Source organism: Rousettus aegyptiacus, unplaced genomic scaffold (assembly GCF_014176215.1).
Source record: "Rousettus aegyptiacus isolate mRouAeg1 unplaced genomic scaffold, mRouAeg1.p scaffold_m13_p_17, whole genome shotgun sequence".
Taxonomy (NCBI): Eukaryota; Metazoa; Chordata; class Mammalia; order Chiroptera; family Pteropodidae; genus Rousettus; species Rousettus aegyptiacus.
In genome coordinates this window covers 24,457,268-24,473,484 of record NW_023416292.1, presented here as the reverse complement: position 1 = coordinate 24,473,484, position 16,217 = coordinate 24,457,268, and the positions used below count along the sequence as shown (strand labels likewise).

The window sequence follows — 16,217 nt, the reverse complement described above, 5'->3', positions numbered from 1 at the left end:
GTCTCCTGACCTTGGACTTGGGCTAATTGCCTTGGGGCAAGTTCATGACTACAGTACTGTTGATCTTCCCTGTTGTTAGTTATGATCACCTTTTAACTGGACAAGAGAGCCCCCCCCCCTGCCTCCCCTAGGTCAGTGTCCTTTGGGTAGGGGGAGGGGCAGCGCTAGCCCCCACGATTTCAAAACACACTCCCCTTTCCCTTTTAATAACCGCTTGATTAAGGTTTTGGCCATCAGGAGTGTTTGGCGGATGAGTTCTCACTCATTGCCCTTCCTGCGGCTTACCTGCTGTAGGGGGGCCCCAGCTCACCTGCAGTGGTGGGTCCCCCGGCTCACCTGCAGTAGGGGGTTTCGGCATCAGAAAACTCTGTGCCCTGAAGAGAAGGGACCTTGTTGGAGCTATTTTGTCAGGCCACGTGCTCCACTCTGCTGTTCTTAGACGTGAGGCTCAGGCGGCAGTCTGCGCCAGGGCTGGGCCATTGTCAGCCGGACGAGGGATCCCTAGGCAGCTGCCCGAGCAGGGCCGACAGGTGCGATGAGAGGAAACGCTGCAGGACTGCAGGCCCTCTGGCCCCCGCTCTTCCTGGAGAGGCGCCTGACTCTTCCCACGGTGGCCAGGACCAGGGACCTTCCGCCGTAGGTGATGGAGCCCGAGAGCCAGGCACCACTTCACCAAGACACATGAAAGGCCAGCTTTGTTCCAGCAATAGGCACCCTGAAACTGGCCTCAAGGGAACTACCTTGTTCCCCGATCCCCATGGGACAGACTCATGTGGGTGTGCCGGTTTTGGGTGTGGACTTCCCAGACTATTCACCTAGAGGTGTGCAAGGAAGCTGGCACCCTCTGCGAAGTGTCAGAGACTGCAGATGTTGGCTCAGCAGGAGCCAACTTGCTCAGAGCTCAGCAGCTGCCTGAGCAAGCAGGCCCTGCAGCCGAGGGCAGCAGGGCGCGGGGCTGGTGTGGCTGCAGGCGGCCACGCCGACCCTGGCCCCTGGGCCCGAACGAGCCGCTCACCAGGGCACAAGTCCTGGCAGTACCTAGAGTCTGCATCCTTGTCGGGCTGCAGATGGCACTGCCAGCCTGACCCAAGGCCGGACCTGTGACTCGCCCCCTCACAATGCGGGCGTGTGTGGTGGGGGAAGAGCCGGCAGGAGCCGCCAGGCTGGAAACGCTAAGCGCCCCCTCCCTGCCGCGCCCCCTCCGCGTGCCCACCGAGCCACCATCCTGGTCCCACACCCGCCGCGCGCACGGCCCGGGGTGTCCTCTGAGGCGTGCTCCTTGATCTGTGGAGGGGACGAGAAGGCACCATGGCACGTGGCTACACAGAGCTCGGTCAGCACATCATGACTTCCAGTGACAAGGGCCCAGCCGGTGCCACGGAGACCCTGGAACCCGCTCACGGACTTACAGCCCTACCAGACCCGGTGACTAAGTGAATCAATGTGGAATTAAAGAAAAAATACCAGTTTTTTTTTACATTATAAAAATTTATCAAAGGAATAATGAGTTTTTAAAGGCTTGGTGTAGCAAAGTAAGAGACTAAAAACCTTTAAAACATCGTAAGTTCTACCTGAACCTACCAGGAGGAATCTGAATGAAAGAAGCCCCGCGCCGCGTCAGGAAAGAGGCTGCGTCCCGCCCTAGAGGACGCTTCCTGCCGCCTGTGCCGCTCTGTGCCCGAGGGCTACGCCTCGGCAGGGCTGGCCCCTCTGCGACGCGGGCCGGGGAGAACGGGTGACGCGGACTAGACGCGGACTGAGATCCACGACGTGACCACGCGCGTCGCCACCCAGGACCCTCCTGAGAGGGCGCCGAGAACGGCTTGAGGACGGACGGTGACGGCGGGGCCTCGGGCCTCTGGCCGCCCGGCGCTAGGCAGCGTGGGAAACTACGCCCCCGGGGACGCCCTGCCCTTGGACGTCCGGCAGCCTCCCGGGCCAGGGCACCCTGGCCCCGCGGCAAGCACCACTCAGGAGGTAAATGGTACAGGGCTGGGTGCGCACGCGGAGGCTTGCGCCTTCCGTGGGACACGCGACCAGACACAGAACACGACACCTGAGGTGAAGTTTCAGGGGCTCTTAAGTCTGGGGCGGGGCCTCCCTCTCCCCGACGGTGCCAGCTGCCCGAGGTGCGGGGCTGGCAGAGCCGTCCATCGGCCGCCTGCCGCCTCCCGTCACCAGTCCTTTGGGGGGGTCTGGGCCAGGCGCTGCTCCCAGTCCACCTCGACCAGCTTGTACAGCTCCATGGTGGCCTGGGCGTCCTCCACAGACGAGTGTCCGCTCTTGCCAACCTGATCGCGGAGGAAGGGCGGGCACGGTGTCACAAGGCTGCTGTCCCTTCCCCGCCGGCCCCACGACCCCACGTGCTGCTTCTGCGGGGCGAGTGGGCTACAGAGGGCGCCCGGCGGGCCCTGTGCCCCGTCCGCTTTAAGGGCAGCTCCTGGGAGATCCGAGTGCTGTCTGCCTCGACCCGTTCTGTGGTGGCTGTGTGTGCCATGTCATTCCACACTCTATAGGGGCAGGACACACAGTCACAGCCATCTCAGAGGCCCTTAACTCTATGACATGTGTCCACGCCTTCTTACCAGGCAACCACCCCTTCCCTGAACAAACAGGTGAAATACACGCGAGGCCCTGGCACCCACCCTGCGGGCTGCAGACCCCCCACTCGGACCTGCTTCCTCCTCTGGGGGTTCCACGCCCGCCCGAGGCTCTGCTCCTTCCCCAAGTACCCTTGGGGACACTGGGAGGTGGCACGTGGGGACCGCTGTCCCTGCGTACCAGGAGACAGACCGTGAGGCCCTGCAGCCGCCTGGGTCCCCCTCAGAGGGACGGGGCTCAGAGGCTGGACGCGCAGCAGGGACAGTGCCGGGGCCAAGCAGGGCCTGGCGGCACCGGGGACGGCCACCTGGAATGGGAGCCGCTACCTGGATGTCCCGGTTCAGCAGCTTCTTGGTGAGGCGCTTCAGGGACACGGTGGCGTTCTCTGGGCAGTCGGCCTTCCGGTTGAGGAGGGGGATGTGGGAGGTGTCGCGGGTGAGGGCCTTGGGGTGGCAGTACTGAAGGGCTTTGAAGTCGTTGTGGACGGCATGCCCCACCACGACCTTCCCTGCGAGGATCTTCAAGATCTGGAATTGGCATGGAAGAGGGGGTGGCCAGGGGGCTCAGGTGGCGCCCTGCGCCCTCCCCCCGGCTTCTCCTCCACCTGAGACCCATCGCCTCTCCTCGAGGCGAGAGCAGAGGTGTTCAGTGTTAGGCCCATTGGTGTTTACCTCGCTGGCGGTCCCCACCCTGTCACTGACTCCCGCCCCAATGACAAGGCTACCTGCGGTCCCAGTCACCCTCGCGGTGCAGATGTTTACGCAACTGGTGCGGTTCTGGCTTGCTGCCTGAAGCCCTTTAGCCATCATTGTTATGCTGGCCTTAGGCACAGGGCTGGGACAAACGCAGTCAAACAGGGCTCCTGGGAGGTGACAGAGGCCCCAAATCATACGTGGACAGGTATGTTTTTTGAGGGCAGAGGGTCTATGGCTTTCATCAGACTCTCAAAATGTTTACAATTCCTGAAAGAGGAAGGATCACTTTTGGACTAAGGCTGCAGAGGCAAGGGACGAGGGGGCCATGTGTGCGCGGCTCCGACAGGACGCTGGCCCCGCTGCCACACCGGGGGAGTCCACCAGCTGCTCCGGAACCTGATCCACGCTGCCTTGGAACCAAGTAACTTCTCACCGCCTCAGGACCCTCCAGTCTGCGGACATGTCACCGGCAAGGACAAGCAAGGACTACACCACGGACTCTGACGGCCGTTCCGCAAACAGGGCTCCGGGCGGGCCGTGGACAGGAGCGACGGCGCTGGGACGGCCAGCACGGGGCCTCCCGCGGGGGCCCTGGGAAGGGGCCCGACACCTCCGGGTGCCCCTCAGCCTCGCAGCCCCGTCGGCCAGGTATGCGGCTGCTCCGGACGTCACCTGCAGTTTGCTGTCCAGCGCCGCCAAGGCCCATCCGTGCGGGGCGGCTTGCTGGCTCAGACCTGTCCCCTCTGGCCCCCCGAAGCCTTTGCTGTTCCTCTGCTCTTGCATCCGAGTCCCCTCTAAAACCCAGCCATTTCACCCCCGATGAACCTCCTCCGACCTCCTCTACTGACTGTTCTCGCATAATGAGAATTATCAGAACAGTGGAACTGAAATGACAAAGTGGACCAAGGGCGCCCTCTGGAGGCCTCCCGAGACCAGCAGGCTCCCCACCACTCCCTCCCCAAGCCGCGGAGGCTGCCCCGCTTTCTGTGCGGACGTTTGCTCTGCTCCCAGCACCCAGCACAAGGCTGCAATGAGCGGGTTTGCTCGGCTGGGTGAAACGAGAAGCTGGGCACGCCAGCCCTGCGCCTCTTACCCCCTCGCCACCGGCTACCTACCTGTCTCAGTGTGCAAACAATGCCCCAGCTCTGCCTGTAACATTCTGCCCTCCCCCACACCTGTCACAGGCTCCACCTTGCTTGGGAAGCCCTCCCCACTGCCCTAGGCTCCAACTGTAGGAACCCTCTGCCCCTGGCCCTCATGCCTGCTGCTCTGCCCCGCACTGGCTGTCATTTCTCTGTCATTTCTCGGCATACGTCCCCAGTTCCGCAGACCAGGATTCAGCTCAGGACCTAAAACAAGCCTTAGCTGATGAAGTATGTTATACCGGCTGACTGGAACTTCGAACTCTCACCACTCCTTACCCCAACAGGAAGCCTTCTTCATCAGCCAACATCCCACTTCCTCCTTCCCTCCATCCACAATCCTTTCGTGCCTTCCTTCACTGAAAATGAATTGGACCTCTCTCCACCCACCTCGCTGCTGCCACCGTGCCCCCTGCACCTCACCTGGTTCCGCGCAATCTTGAAGGGCGTAGCATTCACCATGTGCTGCTTCCGGATGCCACTCCACCTGGTGCGGTAGTCCACGATGTGGCAGGGGGGCAGGATGTACTCATCGTAGAGCACGTCTCCATCGTAGTTGACGATGCTACATCGAGCCAGAGAGCTAACATGGCCCTTGGGTCCTGTGCCCACCATCTCACAGTCAATCGCCACCATCTTCTTTGGCACTGTCTGGGAGGCTCCAGAGCATTTATTCTCCGCATGAGCCTGGGTAGAGTTCTGCGGGGCGTTCTTCTGGGGGCGTGTTGGGTGGCTCTTAATCTTTGGAAGGGCACTCTGGAACTCCCCCAGCAAATCTACTTTAGCCACAGAAGAACCATCCTTTTGGGACGGGGCCGGGGTCAGCCAAGGCACGGCAGTCTTCTTGTCCAGGGACTGCTCTGACCCACTGCTGGAGGCGGTGGCCTTCTTCTTTGGAAGGGGAGGGGCCTTACACGTGCCATCTGCCTGAGGAGCCTCCCCTTTCTTTGGAGGTTCTGAGTGCAGCTTAGGCGCCTTGCTAGGGGGCTGGTTCTTCTTATTCAGAAAACCTCTCCGTTCCAAGAACCTCCGCTTTTTGACAAATCTTCGGTGCTTGGCATTCCCCTCTAATGTCTTTTTTGGGGGAGGTTCGCCAAAATCCAGATTGAGCAGTAACGTAGACATGAGGATGGAGGATGGTGGAACATCAATGGGAAGAGTGGCTTATGGATGGAAGGACAGAGGGCTCACCCTCTGCTGAACCCCGCAGACCCACATCTGGAGGTCTATAGTGCACCCTGAGGAAGAAAGTGAACCTGCTAACGGAGCCTGCGGGCTGGGGAGAGCAGTAAGACCCATCTCCAGGGGACCTAAGAAAGGTGATGCATCGGAGCCCCCTCCCAGATGAGGGGGAAATGAGGAAGGAGACTCTCGGCCGGAAGCCTCACGATTCACCAGCCGAGCAAGCTTACGAAGCTCATTTCCCCTCGCCGGGGTCTGTCTCACTTGTAAACTGGGGGTTGCTGGGCTAAGCAGCTTGAACTCCAGGAGTCTGGGAAACCAGAACAGGTGAGCTCTGTCACCTGCCCAAGGAAGGGACGTGTAAGTGCGCGCGAAAGCAGTGCCGAGAACGGCGTCGATGATCTCTGGGTACCCAGGCATCCGGAGCGCGGGCCACACGAACAGGTACCCCCTTCCCCCGTCTCCAGGTGGAGGGAATCTCCACCTGCATCTCCCCCAAGTCCTCCCAAGAAAAGACCTCTGACAACGCGCGGCAGCAGCGGCGGGGCGGCCAGGGTCGCCTACCTCGGCGAGCAACACTTCGGCGGTCCGGGTCACGGAGCCCGCCCGCCGCCATCACCTACCTCCTAGGCGGTCCCGCTACGACCGGAAGCGCCCGGAACCGGATGCGGAGAGCGGCGGGCGCGGGCGAGGCCGGGGCCGGCAGGCGCGCGGGTTGGAACGCGCTGGGGGCCGGCGCACGCGCGCCCGCAGCGCCCCCGCCTCGGGGAGCGAGGCCAGGGACTCGGAGTGCGAGGGCAGCGGCAGCGGCGGCGGCGGCGGCGGCGGCGTGGGTGGGGGCGGGGGCGGGACGCGCTCCCCGGCCCCTCTGGCGCCGTGGAGGTACAACGCGACGGAGTGCGGGCGCCGCGACCAACGGGAACCGCCGCGCGCCGGGGTCCCGGGCCCACTTCCGGGAGGGGCGGGAAGGGCAGGGCAGGGGCGGGGCCTGGCGCCTCTGTGACGTCACAGCCCCGCCCCGGACGCCGGCGCCGTCGCACCCTGTGACGTCAGGAGGGCGCCTGGGGTCTTCGCCGCCTGGCGGGGCCGCTGCGGAGCACCTTCTCCCCGTCCCGCCGGCCGCGAGAGCCCGGCCCGGCTCCCGCACCCAGGGGCGCGGGCGCTGCTTCCCCCCGCACCGCGCTCTCGCTCCCGGCGCCGCCGCGGGACCCGGATGCCGGGCGTCTCCGCCCGCGGCCTCTCTCACGCCGAGAGGAGGCAGCTGGCCGCGAACCTCACCCGGGTCCTGTCGCTCTACCGTTCCCTCCTGGACGCCTACATCATCGTGAGGCCACGCGGGTGTGGGTGGGGGGCCCCCGGTCGCGCGCTTGTGTCGGTGCCCGCGACAGGGAGAGAATCTGGAGAGGTAGCCTGATGGCTTTTCTCCCCCGAGTTTCAGTCTGTCTTTACCAGAAAGGGTTAAAACTGGGGCGATCCCCCTTTTTTTTTTTTTTACAGATGACACAAATGTTAATACTTCTAATAGCTAGGTTATTTTTTTTTTATGGCCTTTCCAAATCAAGGCAATAAAACGCATGGACACGTAGCCATGCTGCAGCTACGCTCAGCTCTTCTCTGAAAGCGTGAGCTGTTCTCAGAACACACATCCACGCGCTGAATAAATTCCTGGTTTGTAATGTAATGGACGCTTCCAACCTTGGAATCGGACAGGCTCCCACCAGAATCCTGCCTCCCGTGCTGTGTTAGCTACAGGCATGAACTACAAATTCTTCCCAGCCCGGTTTCCCAGCTGTAAGCCGGGTCTCTGGAGGATCCTCATGAAGCTTCAGTGAAATGATGTATTTCTGGCTCCAAGTCCACTTGTTAAGCCCCCAAACCCAGAAGCCATCCTCGATCCAGCTCTTCAGTGACCAGTCCCTCAACAAGTCCTGTTGGCTCCGCCTCCAGAGTAGATACCAAATCCACCCATTTGTCTCCATTTCCTTGCCCACCCCGCACCCAGCCACCACCACGTCCGTCCTGGCTTCCTGGCTGATCCGTGTGCCTGCTTCAGCCCCCATATAACTTCTTCACGAGCAGCTCAGTGCATTGCTTTGAAGTGTAATCTGGTCATGACACGTCCTCGCTTCCTGGGTCCTCTGATGAAACCTGAACTCCTTCCCCTTACCTATGAAGCCCTCGGGGACCCGTGCCCTCCTGCCTCTCGAACCCCATCACGTTTCCTTGTCTCCCACATCCAGTCCTGACCCCCGCACTGGCCTGCCGGCTGCTCAGCGGGTATGGCAGGCCTCCGGGCCTGTGCGCTCACAGACCTGCCTGGCATGTTCTCCCCCCACAGAAAGGTACATCGGCTAAAAGCAGGAATTATAGTCAGGTCGGTGTCACCCCAGCTCTGCTACTTACTGGCTTTTTGATCTGGCAGTCTTATGTGTAAATGGGGCCATGAAAATAGTACCTACCTCATAGGGTTGTGTTAGGGATTAAATGTGTTAACACACGGAGAATGTTTGGCACAGCGCTCAGCACGTGAAAGTGGTTTGCTTGTTACCTGAACTTCTTTTACTGGTCTGCTTCCTGTTCATCACTCAGGTGTGAACTCAGACAAGTCTGCCCTCGTTACTTTCTCCAACTCTCCTGTTTTGTTACAGTTTTCCTATCTATGTGGCATTTGATGTTACCTGATTTTTTTTAAATGTAAACTCTGCAAGAGCAATAATTTTGTCTGTCTGGTTCATCATCATTTTCCCTGAGCCTAGAATGGAGAGTGCGTGGTGCATAACCAAAGCTCCAGGGTTTATGTTGAGGAAATGAAGGAACGAAAATGCATTCTGGCATGTCGTGTGTCTGGCATGTAGGGTGGCAGGTGCTGACTGGGAACATCCTGACGCAGCGCGTCAGCCCCTGGGGTGTTGGGGGCACCAAAGCGAAGACACCATCCCCGCCCTTCGGTTCAGCTGGTGGAGAAACAGGCACGTCGATAATGGGCACTGGCGTCAGGAGAGGAGAGCCCAGGACGCGGCCTGGGCTCCGAGGGGGCGGGGGAGCCTAGAGCAGGCTTCAGAGGAGAGCCGGCACGGACGAGGAGGAGGCACCTGCTGGTCGCGGCCAGTGGCCCTGTGTTGAGAGTCGGGAGGGGACAACGGGACCGGTGGTAGCTGCGGTTTCCCCTCCGCAGGAATTTTTCACAGACCACCTGTGGAGCACGTTGCCTTGCTCGTGGCAGGAAGCGTTGGATGGCCTGACCCCGCCGCAGCTGGCCGCCCTGCTGCTGGGGATGCCCGCGGAAGGGGAAGTGGTCAGGTATGGGCGCGAGGGCCCTGCGCCAGCTGTCACTCGGAGTCACACAAGGGCTTCCTGGGTAGTGAACTGCTGCCTTCAGGACGTGGCGGGACTGTTCACGGGGGCCTGGGCCGGGCTATCTCAGATACAGGTCGGTGTGGCCACTCACCCTGCTGGCCCTGAAGTCCACAGCCTCGGCCCTGGCCTTTACGCGGACGCCTGGCTTCCAGACCCCCTCAGAGTTCCTGGAGAACCCCAGCCAGAGCTCCCGCCTGACGGCTCCTTTCCGAAAACATGTCAGGCCCAAGAAGCAGCACGAGATCCGGAGGCTGGGGGAGGTGAGGAGACGGCCGGCTGCAGTGGCGTCTGGGGGCCCGGGGGCCCCTTAGGCTGGTGGGTGTGCGCAGCGCGCATCACCCGCAGGGCCGGAGCCCGACGTCCCCTTCCGTGGCCAGCGTCCTAAACATTTCGATGCTCTTTTTTCTCTTAATCCTTTGTCTGGGTTGGTGGGCGGCTGCGTCCGAATCGGTCTCTTCTGTGTCGCACCTCCGTCACCGGCCCACGGCTTCACAGAGGGGCTTCTTCCTGGTTTCATGGGGAGATGGGGATGAGCCTGGGGTCAGCACCCCGCTCTGGTCTCCCTGTCCCATGTCATCCACGGCACCCTGTAGCCTCTTCCTCTGCCCTCATGATGGGTGACGGCCCCGGGAATCGGAACAACGGGCCAGGAGACCTTTGTTTCCTCCTCTTTCAGTTGGTGAAGAAGCTGAGCGACCTGACAGGCTGCACCCAGGTTGTGGATGTAGGCTCAGGCCAGGTGAGCCCGGCCTTGATGTTCTGGGTGTTTTGAGGTGGAGGGACAGGCCACTGGAAGGCAGGAGGTTGGGCCCCAGGCCCAGGGAGGCCGATCCCCAGGATTGGTGATGTAAACAGCGTAGAATTTAAGCCTTCTGGGGGCCTGGGACCCAGGTGTCCAGGCCACTGATAGAGAAGGTGGCAGTGGGTAAGAGCGTTGGGCGGGGCTGCCTCTGCCCCCTCTCATGACTCCAGGGCCATCTCTCCCGCTTCATGTCCCTGGGGCTGGGGCTGAAGGTGAAGAGCATCGAAGGGGATCGGAGGCTGGTGGAGAGAGCGCGGCGCCTGGACCGGGAGCTCCTGCTCGCTCTGGAGAAGGCGCGGAAGAGGACGGCACAGGTGGGCCGGCCGGGCCTGCAGGAGCCGCGTCCGCCGGCTGGGGCCGGGCTCCCAGGGGGCTCCGGGCCGAGCGCCCCCGTCAGGTTTCTCCGCCTCGTGAGCCGGCATGCTCCACGTCCGCTTCCCCAGGGCCCAGGTCCCCCTTCGCCACCTCCAAGGCACTGTCTAGTCACCCAGTGCTTTCTGCACCAGTGTGCGCTGCTCGCAGCCACTTGTGAGGTGGCCAGTCAGGCACGACCGCTACCAGTGAGGAAACGGCGGCCCAGAGGGACTCGCTGATGGACCCCCAATCGCCCACCTCGGATTCGAGGCGCAGTTTCCTCCCACCTCCTTCACTGGGAGGGCACACGAAGGACACATCCCTTCCTGTGGCCGGAGGCGGCATGGGGACGGCAAACATTTCCTCTCCTGCCTTCGCAGGTGGCGCCCCCTGGGCCTCGCTGCTCCCCGCAGCACGTGGTTCGGTGGGTGGAGCCCGCGGCCCTGTGCGACGAGCTTTTGCTTCCGCTGGAGCACTCACCGCGCGGTGGCGCCCGCTTGCTGCTGACAGGCCTCCACGCCTGCGGGGACCTGAGCGTCGCCTTGCTGAGGCACTTCTGCTGCTGCCCCGAGGTGGTGGCCCTGGCCTCGGTGGGCTGCTGCTACATGAAGTTGAGTGACCCTGGCGGCTACCCACTGAGTCAGTGGGTGGCTGCGCTGCCTGGCTGCGAGCTGTCCTACAGGCTGCGGGAGGGGGCGTGCCACGCCCTGGAGGAGTACGCGGGGAGGCTGCAGAGCGCAGGCCCGGGCCTGCGGAGCCACTGCTACCGGGCAGCCCTGGAGACGGTCATCCGGCGCGCCCAGCCCACACTCCGGCGGCCAGGCGTGCAGGGCATCCCCAGGGTCCACGAGCTCAAGATCGAAGAGTGAGGCTGGTGGTGCTGGGGGGCGGGGGGGAGCCCACCCGCGGTCCTGTTTCCCGCTCCCCCATTCGCCAGCAAGCCCTGAGGAAAACCTCAGTCCGCCCGGGGTGGGGTAATTCTGGCTTCCTTGAGGGGGACAGCTTCTCTCTTTTATTAGGAGACTCAAGATTTTTAAATGCTAAAAATGTGGCTAAATAATTGAACAGATCTAGCTGAAAATACAATTTTGGATCTACTGGCTATTAGACAACCAACCAGAGAAACGTTTAAAAGGCAAACGAGGGCAGCCACCCAGAGTTTGAATCGGACTCGGAATGGGCGGTGTGAGCGGGAGGGGGAGGCTCTGAGCTAACAGTGCTGTGCCTGGCTGTCTGTCTGGCAGGTACGTGCAGCGCGGGCTGCAGCGGGTGGGGCTGGATCCCCAGCTGCCCTTGAGCCTGGCTGCCCTTCAGGCCCAGCAGGCCCAGGAGAACCGTGTGGTGGCCTTCTTCAGCCTGGCCCTGCTGCTGGCCCCGCTGGTGGAGACGCTGATCCTCCTGGACCGGCTGCTGCACCTTCAGGAGCAGGGTGAGGGGTCTCGGTGGCGCCCAGTCATCCTTGGGGATTCTCCGACTCCTGCGTCAGTCACGGCGGGGGTGGGGTGGGGGCAGGTAACTACAGACTCCCATTGGGTCGGCCTTTGGTGTACATCCCTGAAGGCATTTTAAGTGAGCACCCCAGGACTGCGAGCTTACCTGTGAAGGGACGGCCTCCCACTGTGTTCCTGGTAGAGAACCAGGTCTCGCGTCCCGAGCCTCCCCTGGGGAAGGGGGCTCTGCCCGCCTACAGGCTAGACAGCAAGTGGGGTGTGTGGGCTTTACCCCCTTCTGAGCAGCCTCTGTTTACCTCAGGCTTCCATGCTGAGCTCCTGCCCATCTTCAGCCCTGAGCTCTCCCCCAGAAACCTAGCTCTCGTGGCCACCAAGAGGCCCCTGGGTCAGGCCTTCTCCGTGCTGGAGACTGAAGACGGCTGATGCACCCCGCCTGGACCCTCAGTGTGCCCGAGGACCAGCATCCTGCACCCTCCCTGGGGCCTCAGTTCCCCACAGACCTCAGCTCTGTACTCCTCTCCATGTGTTAGGAAACATGTACAAAATTATTTATAATTTATTAAAAGTTGAAATCTTCATTTTTCTTCCATTTCTATTAAGTACAGAAAAAAGTGGCCCAGCCCTTCCCCGATTCTGCAGAGGTGTGACAGTTGGGTCTCATCTGCAACCCCCGTTGCCCTCAGAACAAGCAGCATTTTGTTACTCAGTCCCCGTGGGGTGTGGGGGGACCTCTGCCCCTTTGGCCTCCCTCTGCAGTCCACAGGCCCTGCCCTCGCAGAGGGCTGCCCTAGGGCTAGCCAACTCCCACCCAGGTTCCAGCTTAACCTCCGACCCAGGCCCCTCCCTTCAGTCCTCAAACCAGGAGAGGGGCGGGCACCAGCTGGGTGCCGGCAGACAGCAGGTGCATGCAGAGCAGGGCTCAGGCCGTTTATTGACATCTGAGGAGGGGAGCCCTGGCCCTCCGGGCTAGGATGGGACAAGCTGTTCTGCTCGGCTCAGTACCAGTAGACTTTCCTGTGTCTCCGGGTCTCCTGGATCCCCATCGCCTCCATCACTTCCTCCTCCAGCGTCTTCAGACGGGGCACGTAGGTTCTTTCGAGAGCATCTTCCACTGATGTATCTTTGGGGCCATCTGTTGAGCCAGAGGAAGAAGATGGGTGGGAGAGCTTCTAGCACCCCTACTCCTGTCCCGCCCCCGCCCCCGCCCTGCTCCAACGCAGCCTCACCAGTCCATGTTTCAGGGACAATGCCATCTGCTCGAGGAAAGTCTGGTTTGGGGATAATTCTTCCTGACCTTGTAGAGACTCGGACCCGCTCTCCTGCCTCGGTGAACCTCCACTCTACCTCAGTGGGTTTCCTAGTGGACATGAGAGGTGAGCCCACCTGAGAGCCAGGTCTCCCTGCTCTCCCCCAGCCTGAAATTCACGAAGGTCACCCACCACCTAACTTCTCTGCTGCCTCTGTACTAGTGTTGCCTGCAGGGGTCACATCCATGAGATGCCCTCTCGATCCAGAGTCTCTAACCCACCCTTCCCACTGGATAAAGAGCTCAACGCCTGCATGTATCCGAGGGTGGGCACCCCTCCACCCAGAGCCCCCCGTGTGCTTGCCTGTCCACAGGGTCCACAAGTTTGACCTGGTTGTGGAGCAGGGGTGCTTCGCTAGGGATCATGGTTCCCCGCTGGTCCCTGGTCCTGCCAACATAGCGGAAATGCTGTCCAAAAGAGGGGGTGTCAGAAACCAAGGTGTGTGAAGGGGACTGGCCTAGAGCATCTCGGAGCATCCAGCCCACGCTGGAAAATGGAAGGTTCACTTGTCTCACCATCCCCCAGCCAGTCTGTTGCTCATCACCCCACCCCACCCCACGTACCGTATTCAGCCCCTCCAAGACCACCCAGTTCCGCTGCCGGATCACTTGGACCACTCTGCCTTGCTTCCCGGCATCTTTGCCTTCTAGAATCTCCACCTGCAGTGAGACACAAAGGTCAGGGAGGGAGGCCCTGCCCCAGGAGCCTGCCACCACTCTGCCCCCTGAGGTCCTCACCCTGTCCCCACAGAACAGATGCCAGTCTTCATCGGAGATGGGTTCCACAGCCACTGGGCGCCGCCTGCTCCCTGGAGGGTTCCTCCTCTTGTCTGCCAGGGAGCCGGGGCGGCTCATCCCGTAGCGGTAGTTGGGGGGCAGAGTGGCCTTGGACGCCAAGGCCAGCAGGGCAGAGAGGCGCATGGTAGAGGCTATGAGAAATCCCTCGACCAGCAAAAGACGCAGAAACCTTCCTCGTCAGCTCTGGGCTAGATGGACAGAAACAAGGGGGAAAAGTAGAGGAGGAAAGTATTTCTAAGCACTTACTCCACTGCTCAGTGGACCTCATCTCACTGAATCCCCTACAAGAATTATCTTCACCTTGAGGAAACAAATCAGGTTAAGTGACTTGCCTGTGACCGTAAAGCCACTACACGGGAGAATCAGCATTCAGACCCACGCCTATCTGACTCCAAAGTCCAAAAAGTTCACTGAAGCCAGGAACCAGGTTATCTAGCTCACTCCCGAATCCAGCAGATCACAGTAGAGCTTGGCACACAGCAGGCATGCAATGAAAAGTCACTAATATGCACGAACAGTGGAATAGGAAGAAAATGTAATGGAACAAAACTTGGAAAAGAAACAAAACCTGAGATTAAAATGTTGCTATACCACTTCCAATTCCTAGCTTGTCATGAAACCTAACAAACCACTGCTCGCTAAGACAGCTGCTTTTCTAAAAGGGCCAGAGCCAGATTCCAGAATTTCTAGGTCCTACTTTTTCCAACTAAGTCACGTACTGTAAGCCTCCCAGTTTTGGACAATGGATTAGATCAATAAGGGGAAAAATAACTGCTTCCATTTACTGAGCATCTGCCACCTGCCAGGTGCCATGCTAACTGCTTCCCTGTATTGTCTCACTTAAGCCCAAGGACAACTAATGAAAGGAGGCACCATTAACCCTTTTTTACAGCTAAGAATGAAGTCTAGCTTCAAAATACAAATACAGTGTACTATAACAGCACACAGAGCTCTGGACCTGGGTTCCAGTTCCTGCTCCACCACACATTCTGTAACCCGATGCGACTTAACTTCTGGGCTGGTTTTATCATCCATAAAACTTTACAGGGTTGCTGGTGTCATTCAAATTACTTTCAATGTCTCAAGACATGGTACAGAATGTGATCAGTATTATCCCTTTGGGGTAAAATTTAAAAACAAACATTCTGACAAGCATAAATATTTATGGACAGGAAATAAACAACAAAGTGCTTGTCTCGGGGAGAGGAACTACTTGGAAGAGCTGTTACTTTAGGTCTAATTCCCTCCCATAACGTTTGCATTTTTTAATCCTGTGCGTTAGAAAATTACCGGTTTATCTGAAGAGGAGATAGTGTGTCATTTTCTTTATACTTCCCAAAATGCAAAAAGGCCAATGTTATTTTAACTAATGCGGGTTGAACGTAAGGGCCTCAGGTGTCCCATTCGGAGTCAACAAGTGGCTAGCGAGCACTAGTATGTGACACAAACTCACTATTACTGGCATTTGATCTACCCGGTAAGGCAGGCGGACAAAGAAACCAAGGCCATGCAAACTGAAGCGACTTATCCTCGTTTATACAGCTTGACAGGAGCAGAGCCGGTGTGACCTAAGACTTCTGCGTGACTGCTGCAAGAAGTCCCTTAACCTCCGCCATTCTGAATCTGAAGCTCTGGGGGGCTGATCCCAGAAGCCAGCCCCCCAGATCTCTTCCTTCTTTCCCTCCATTTCCCGGCGAGGCTGGAGTGCTCGCCCCAGCGGGGCTTTCGCGCCTGCTCTGGAGGAGCGTGCGAGGTAGTGCGTGGAGCGTCTGCCCTCCGGCCGGCGCTGCAGAGGCTTCCCCACCAGCCCTTCCCAGGTGCGCGCGCTGTCCAGGCTCCGGCGGTCTGCAGCACCCGCCCGCTCGAAGCTTCCGGTGCAGGCCAACCCCGGGCGAGACCACTGGGCCACCGCTAGGGCAAAGGCGGGCCCTTCTCACACAAACATCCCCGAAGAGCCCAAAGCCGCCGACGCCTGCGGGCCGCGCAGCCCTCACCTCCTCTTCCCTCTTCGCCGAGAAGTTTCCGCCTGTCACCTCCTGCACGTGAGGCCCGAGCGTCGCCAGCGCCGGGCCTCGACTTTCCAGGAAACGCAGTCTCACCACGGGCCGGAAGCACACCCCCGCCTGGCCCTCTGCATGCTGGGAGTCGTAGTCCGCGCCGCGAGGCGCGCTGGGAACCGGAAGTTGGGGCCGGCGGAAGCCGCGACACGTGGGATCGCGCGAAGCACGTCGGGCGTCCGCCCCGGGCTCGGCCAGCTCCTGCGCCTCTGCGGGCTGCTGGGAGTTGGAGTTTCCGGCGAGGACGGCTCCATTTTCTGGTGATCGTGGCTTCCTGGTCGCAGCGGAGGGCCCACCTTTGCAGGCAGGGACCCAGCCCGCGCGATCCCCACCCGCCCTCTGTCGCAGGGGTCCGGCAGATTAAACCTGTCAGGCTTCCTGGAGGAAGGGACGGAACATGGGCCAGGCAACGACCCAGTCACAAAATGACAAGTCTGTAAGGAGCCTCAGAGGTGGTCAGGCGCAGCCTTTC

General features: G+C 60.4%; 3 protein-coding genes across 8 annotated transcripts; 1 reads left to right on the top strand and 2 right to left on the bottom strand.

The window, feature by feature from the left end:
* Positions 1–1,467: 1,467 nt before the first annotated feature.
* ISG20L2 (interferon stimulated exonuclease gene 20 like 2) lies at positions 1,468–6,382 on the bottom strand. 3 transcript variants are annotated; one of them, XM_016166190.2, is made up of 4 exons: positions 6,244–6,382; positions 4,862–5,676; positions 2,928–3,128; positions 1,468–2,291 (listed from the first exon to the last, which is right to left on the bottom strand). In XM_016166190.2, exons 2-4 carry the CDS (start codon positions 5,561–5,563, stop codon positions 2,175–2,177), a joined length of 1,020 nt encoding a protein of 339 aa, XP_016021676.1. In that variant the 5' UTR covers positions 5,564–5,676; positions 6,244–6,382; the 3' UTR covers positions 1,468–2,174. The 3 variants fall into 3 exon arrangements, with proteins under 3 accessions (XP_016021676.1, XP_016021677.1, XP_016021675.1); XM_016166191.2 differs by having other exon boundaries at positions 6,185–6,322; XM_016166189.2 differs by lacking the exon at positions 6,244–6,382 and having other exon boundaries at positions 4,862–6,172.
* RRNAD1 (ribosomal RNA adenine dimethylase domain containing 1) lies at positions 6,286–12,162 on the top strand. Of its 3 annotated transcripts, none has more exons than XM_016166186.2 (8): positions 6,681–6,944; positions 8,796–8,920; positions 9,045–9,237; positions 9,654–9,716; positions 9,950–10,093; positions 10,514–10,998; positions 11,378–11,562; positions 11,886–12,162. In XM_016166186.2, exons 1-8 carry the CDS (start codon positions 6,834–6,836, stop codon positions 12,005–12,007), a joined length of 1,428 nt encoding a protein of 475 aa, XP_016021672.1. In that variant the 5' UTR covers positions 6,681–6,833; the 3' UTR covers positions 12,008–12,162. The 3 variants fall into 3 exon arrangements, with proteins under 3 accessions (XP_036090689.1, XP_016021672.1, XP_036090688.1); XM_036234795.1 differs by lacking the exon at positions 6,681–6,944 and adding an exon at positions 6,951–8,589 and having other exon boundaries at positions 9,085–9,237; XM_036234796.1 differs by lacking the exons at positions 6,681–6,944; positions 11,378–11,562; positions 11,886–12,162 and adding an exon at positions 6,286–6,502 and having other exon boundaries at positions 9,085–9,237; positions 10,514–11,367.
* Positions 12,127–15,815, bottom strand: MRPL24 (mitochondrial ribosomal protein L24). 2 transcript variants are annotated; one of them, XM_016166193.2, is made up of 6 exons: positions 15,683–15,815; positions 13,629–13,876; positions 13,455–13,550; positions 13,195–13,298; positions 12,811–12,941; positions 12,127–12,716 (listed from the first exon to the last, which is right to left on the bottom strand). In XM_016166193.2, exons 2-6 carry the CDS (start codon positions 13,809–13,811, stop codon positions 12,580–12,582), a joined length of 651 nt encoding a protein of 216 aa, XP_016021679.2. In that variant the 5' UTR covers positions 13,812–13,876; positions 15,683–15,815; the 3' UTR covers positions 12,127–12,579. The 2 variants fall into 2 exon arrangements, with proteins under 2 accessions (XP_016021679.2, XP_016021680.2); XM_016166194.2 differs by lacking the exon at positions 15,683–15,815 and adding an exon at positions 14,021–15,643.
* Between the last annotated feature and the right edge of the window lie 402 nt (positions 15,816–16,217).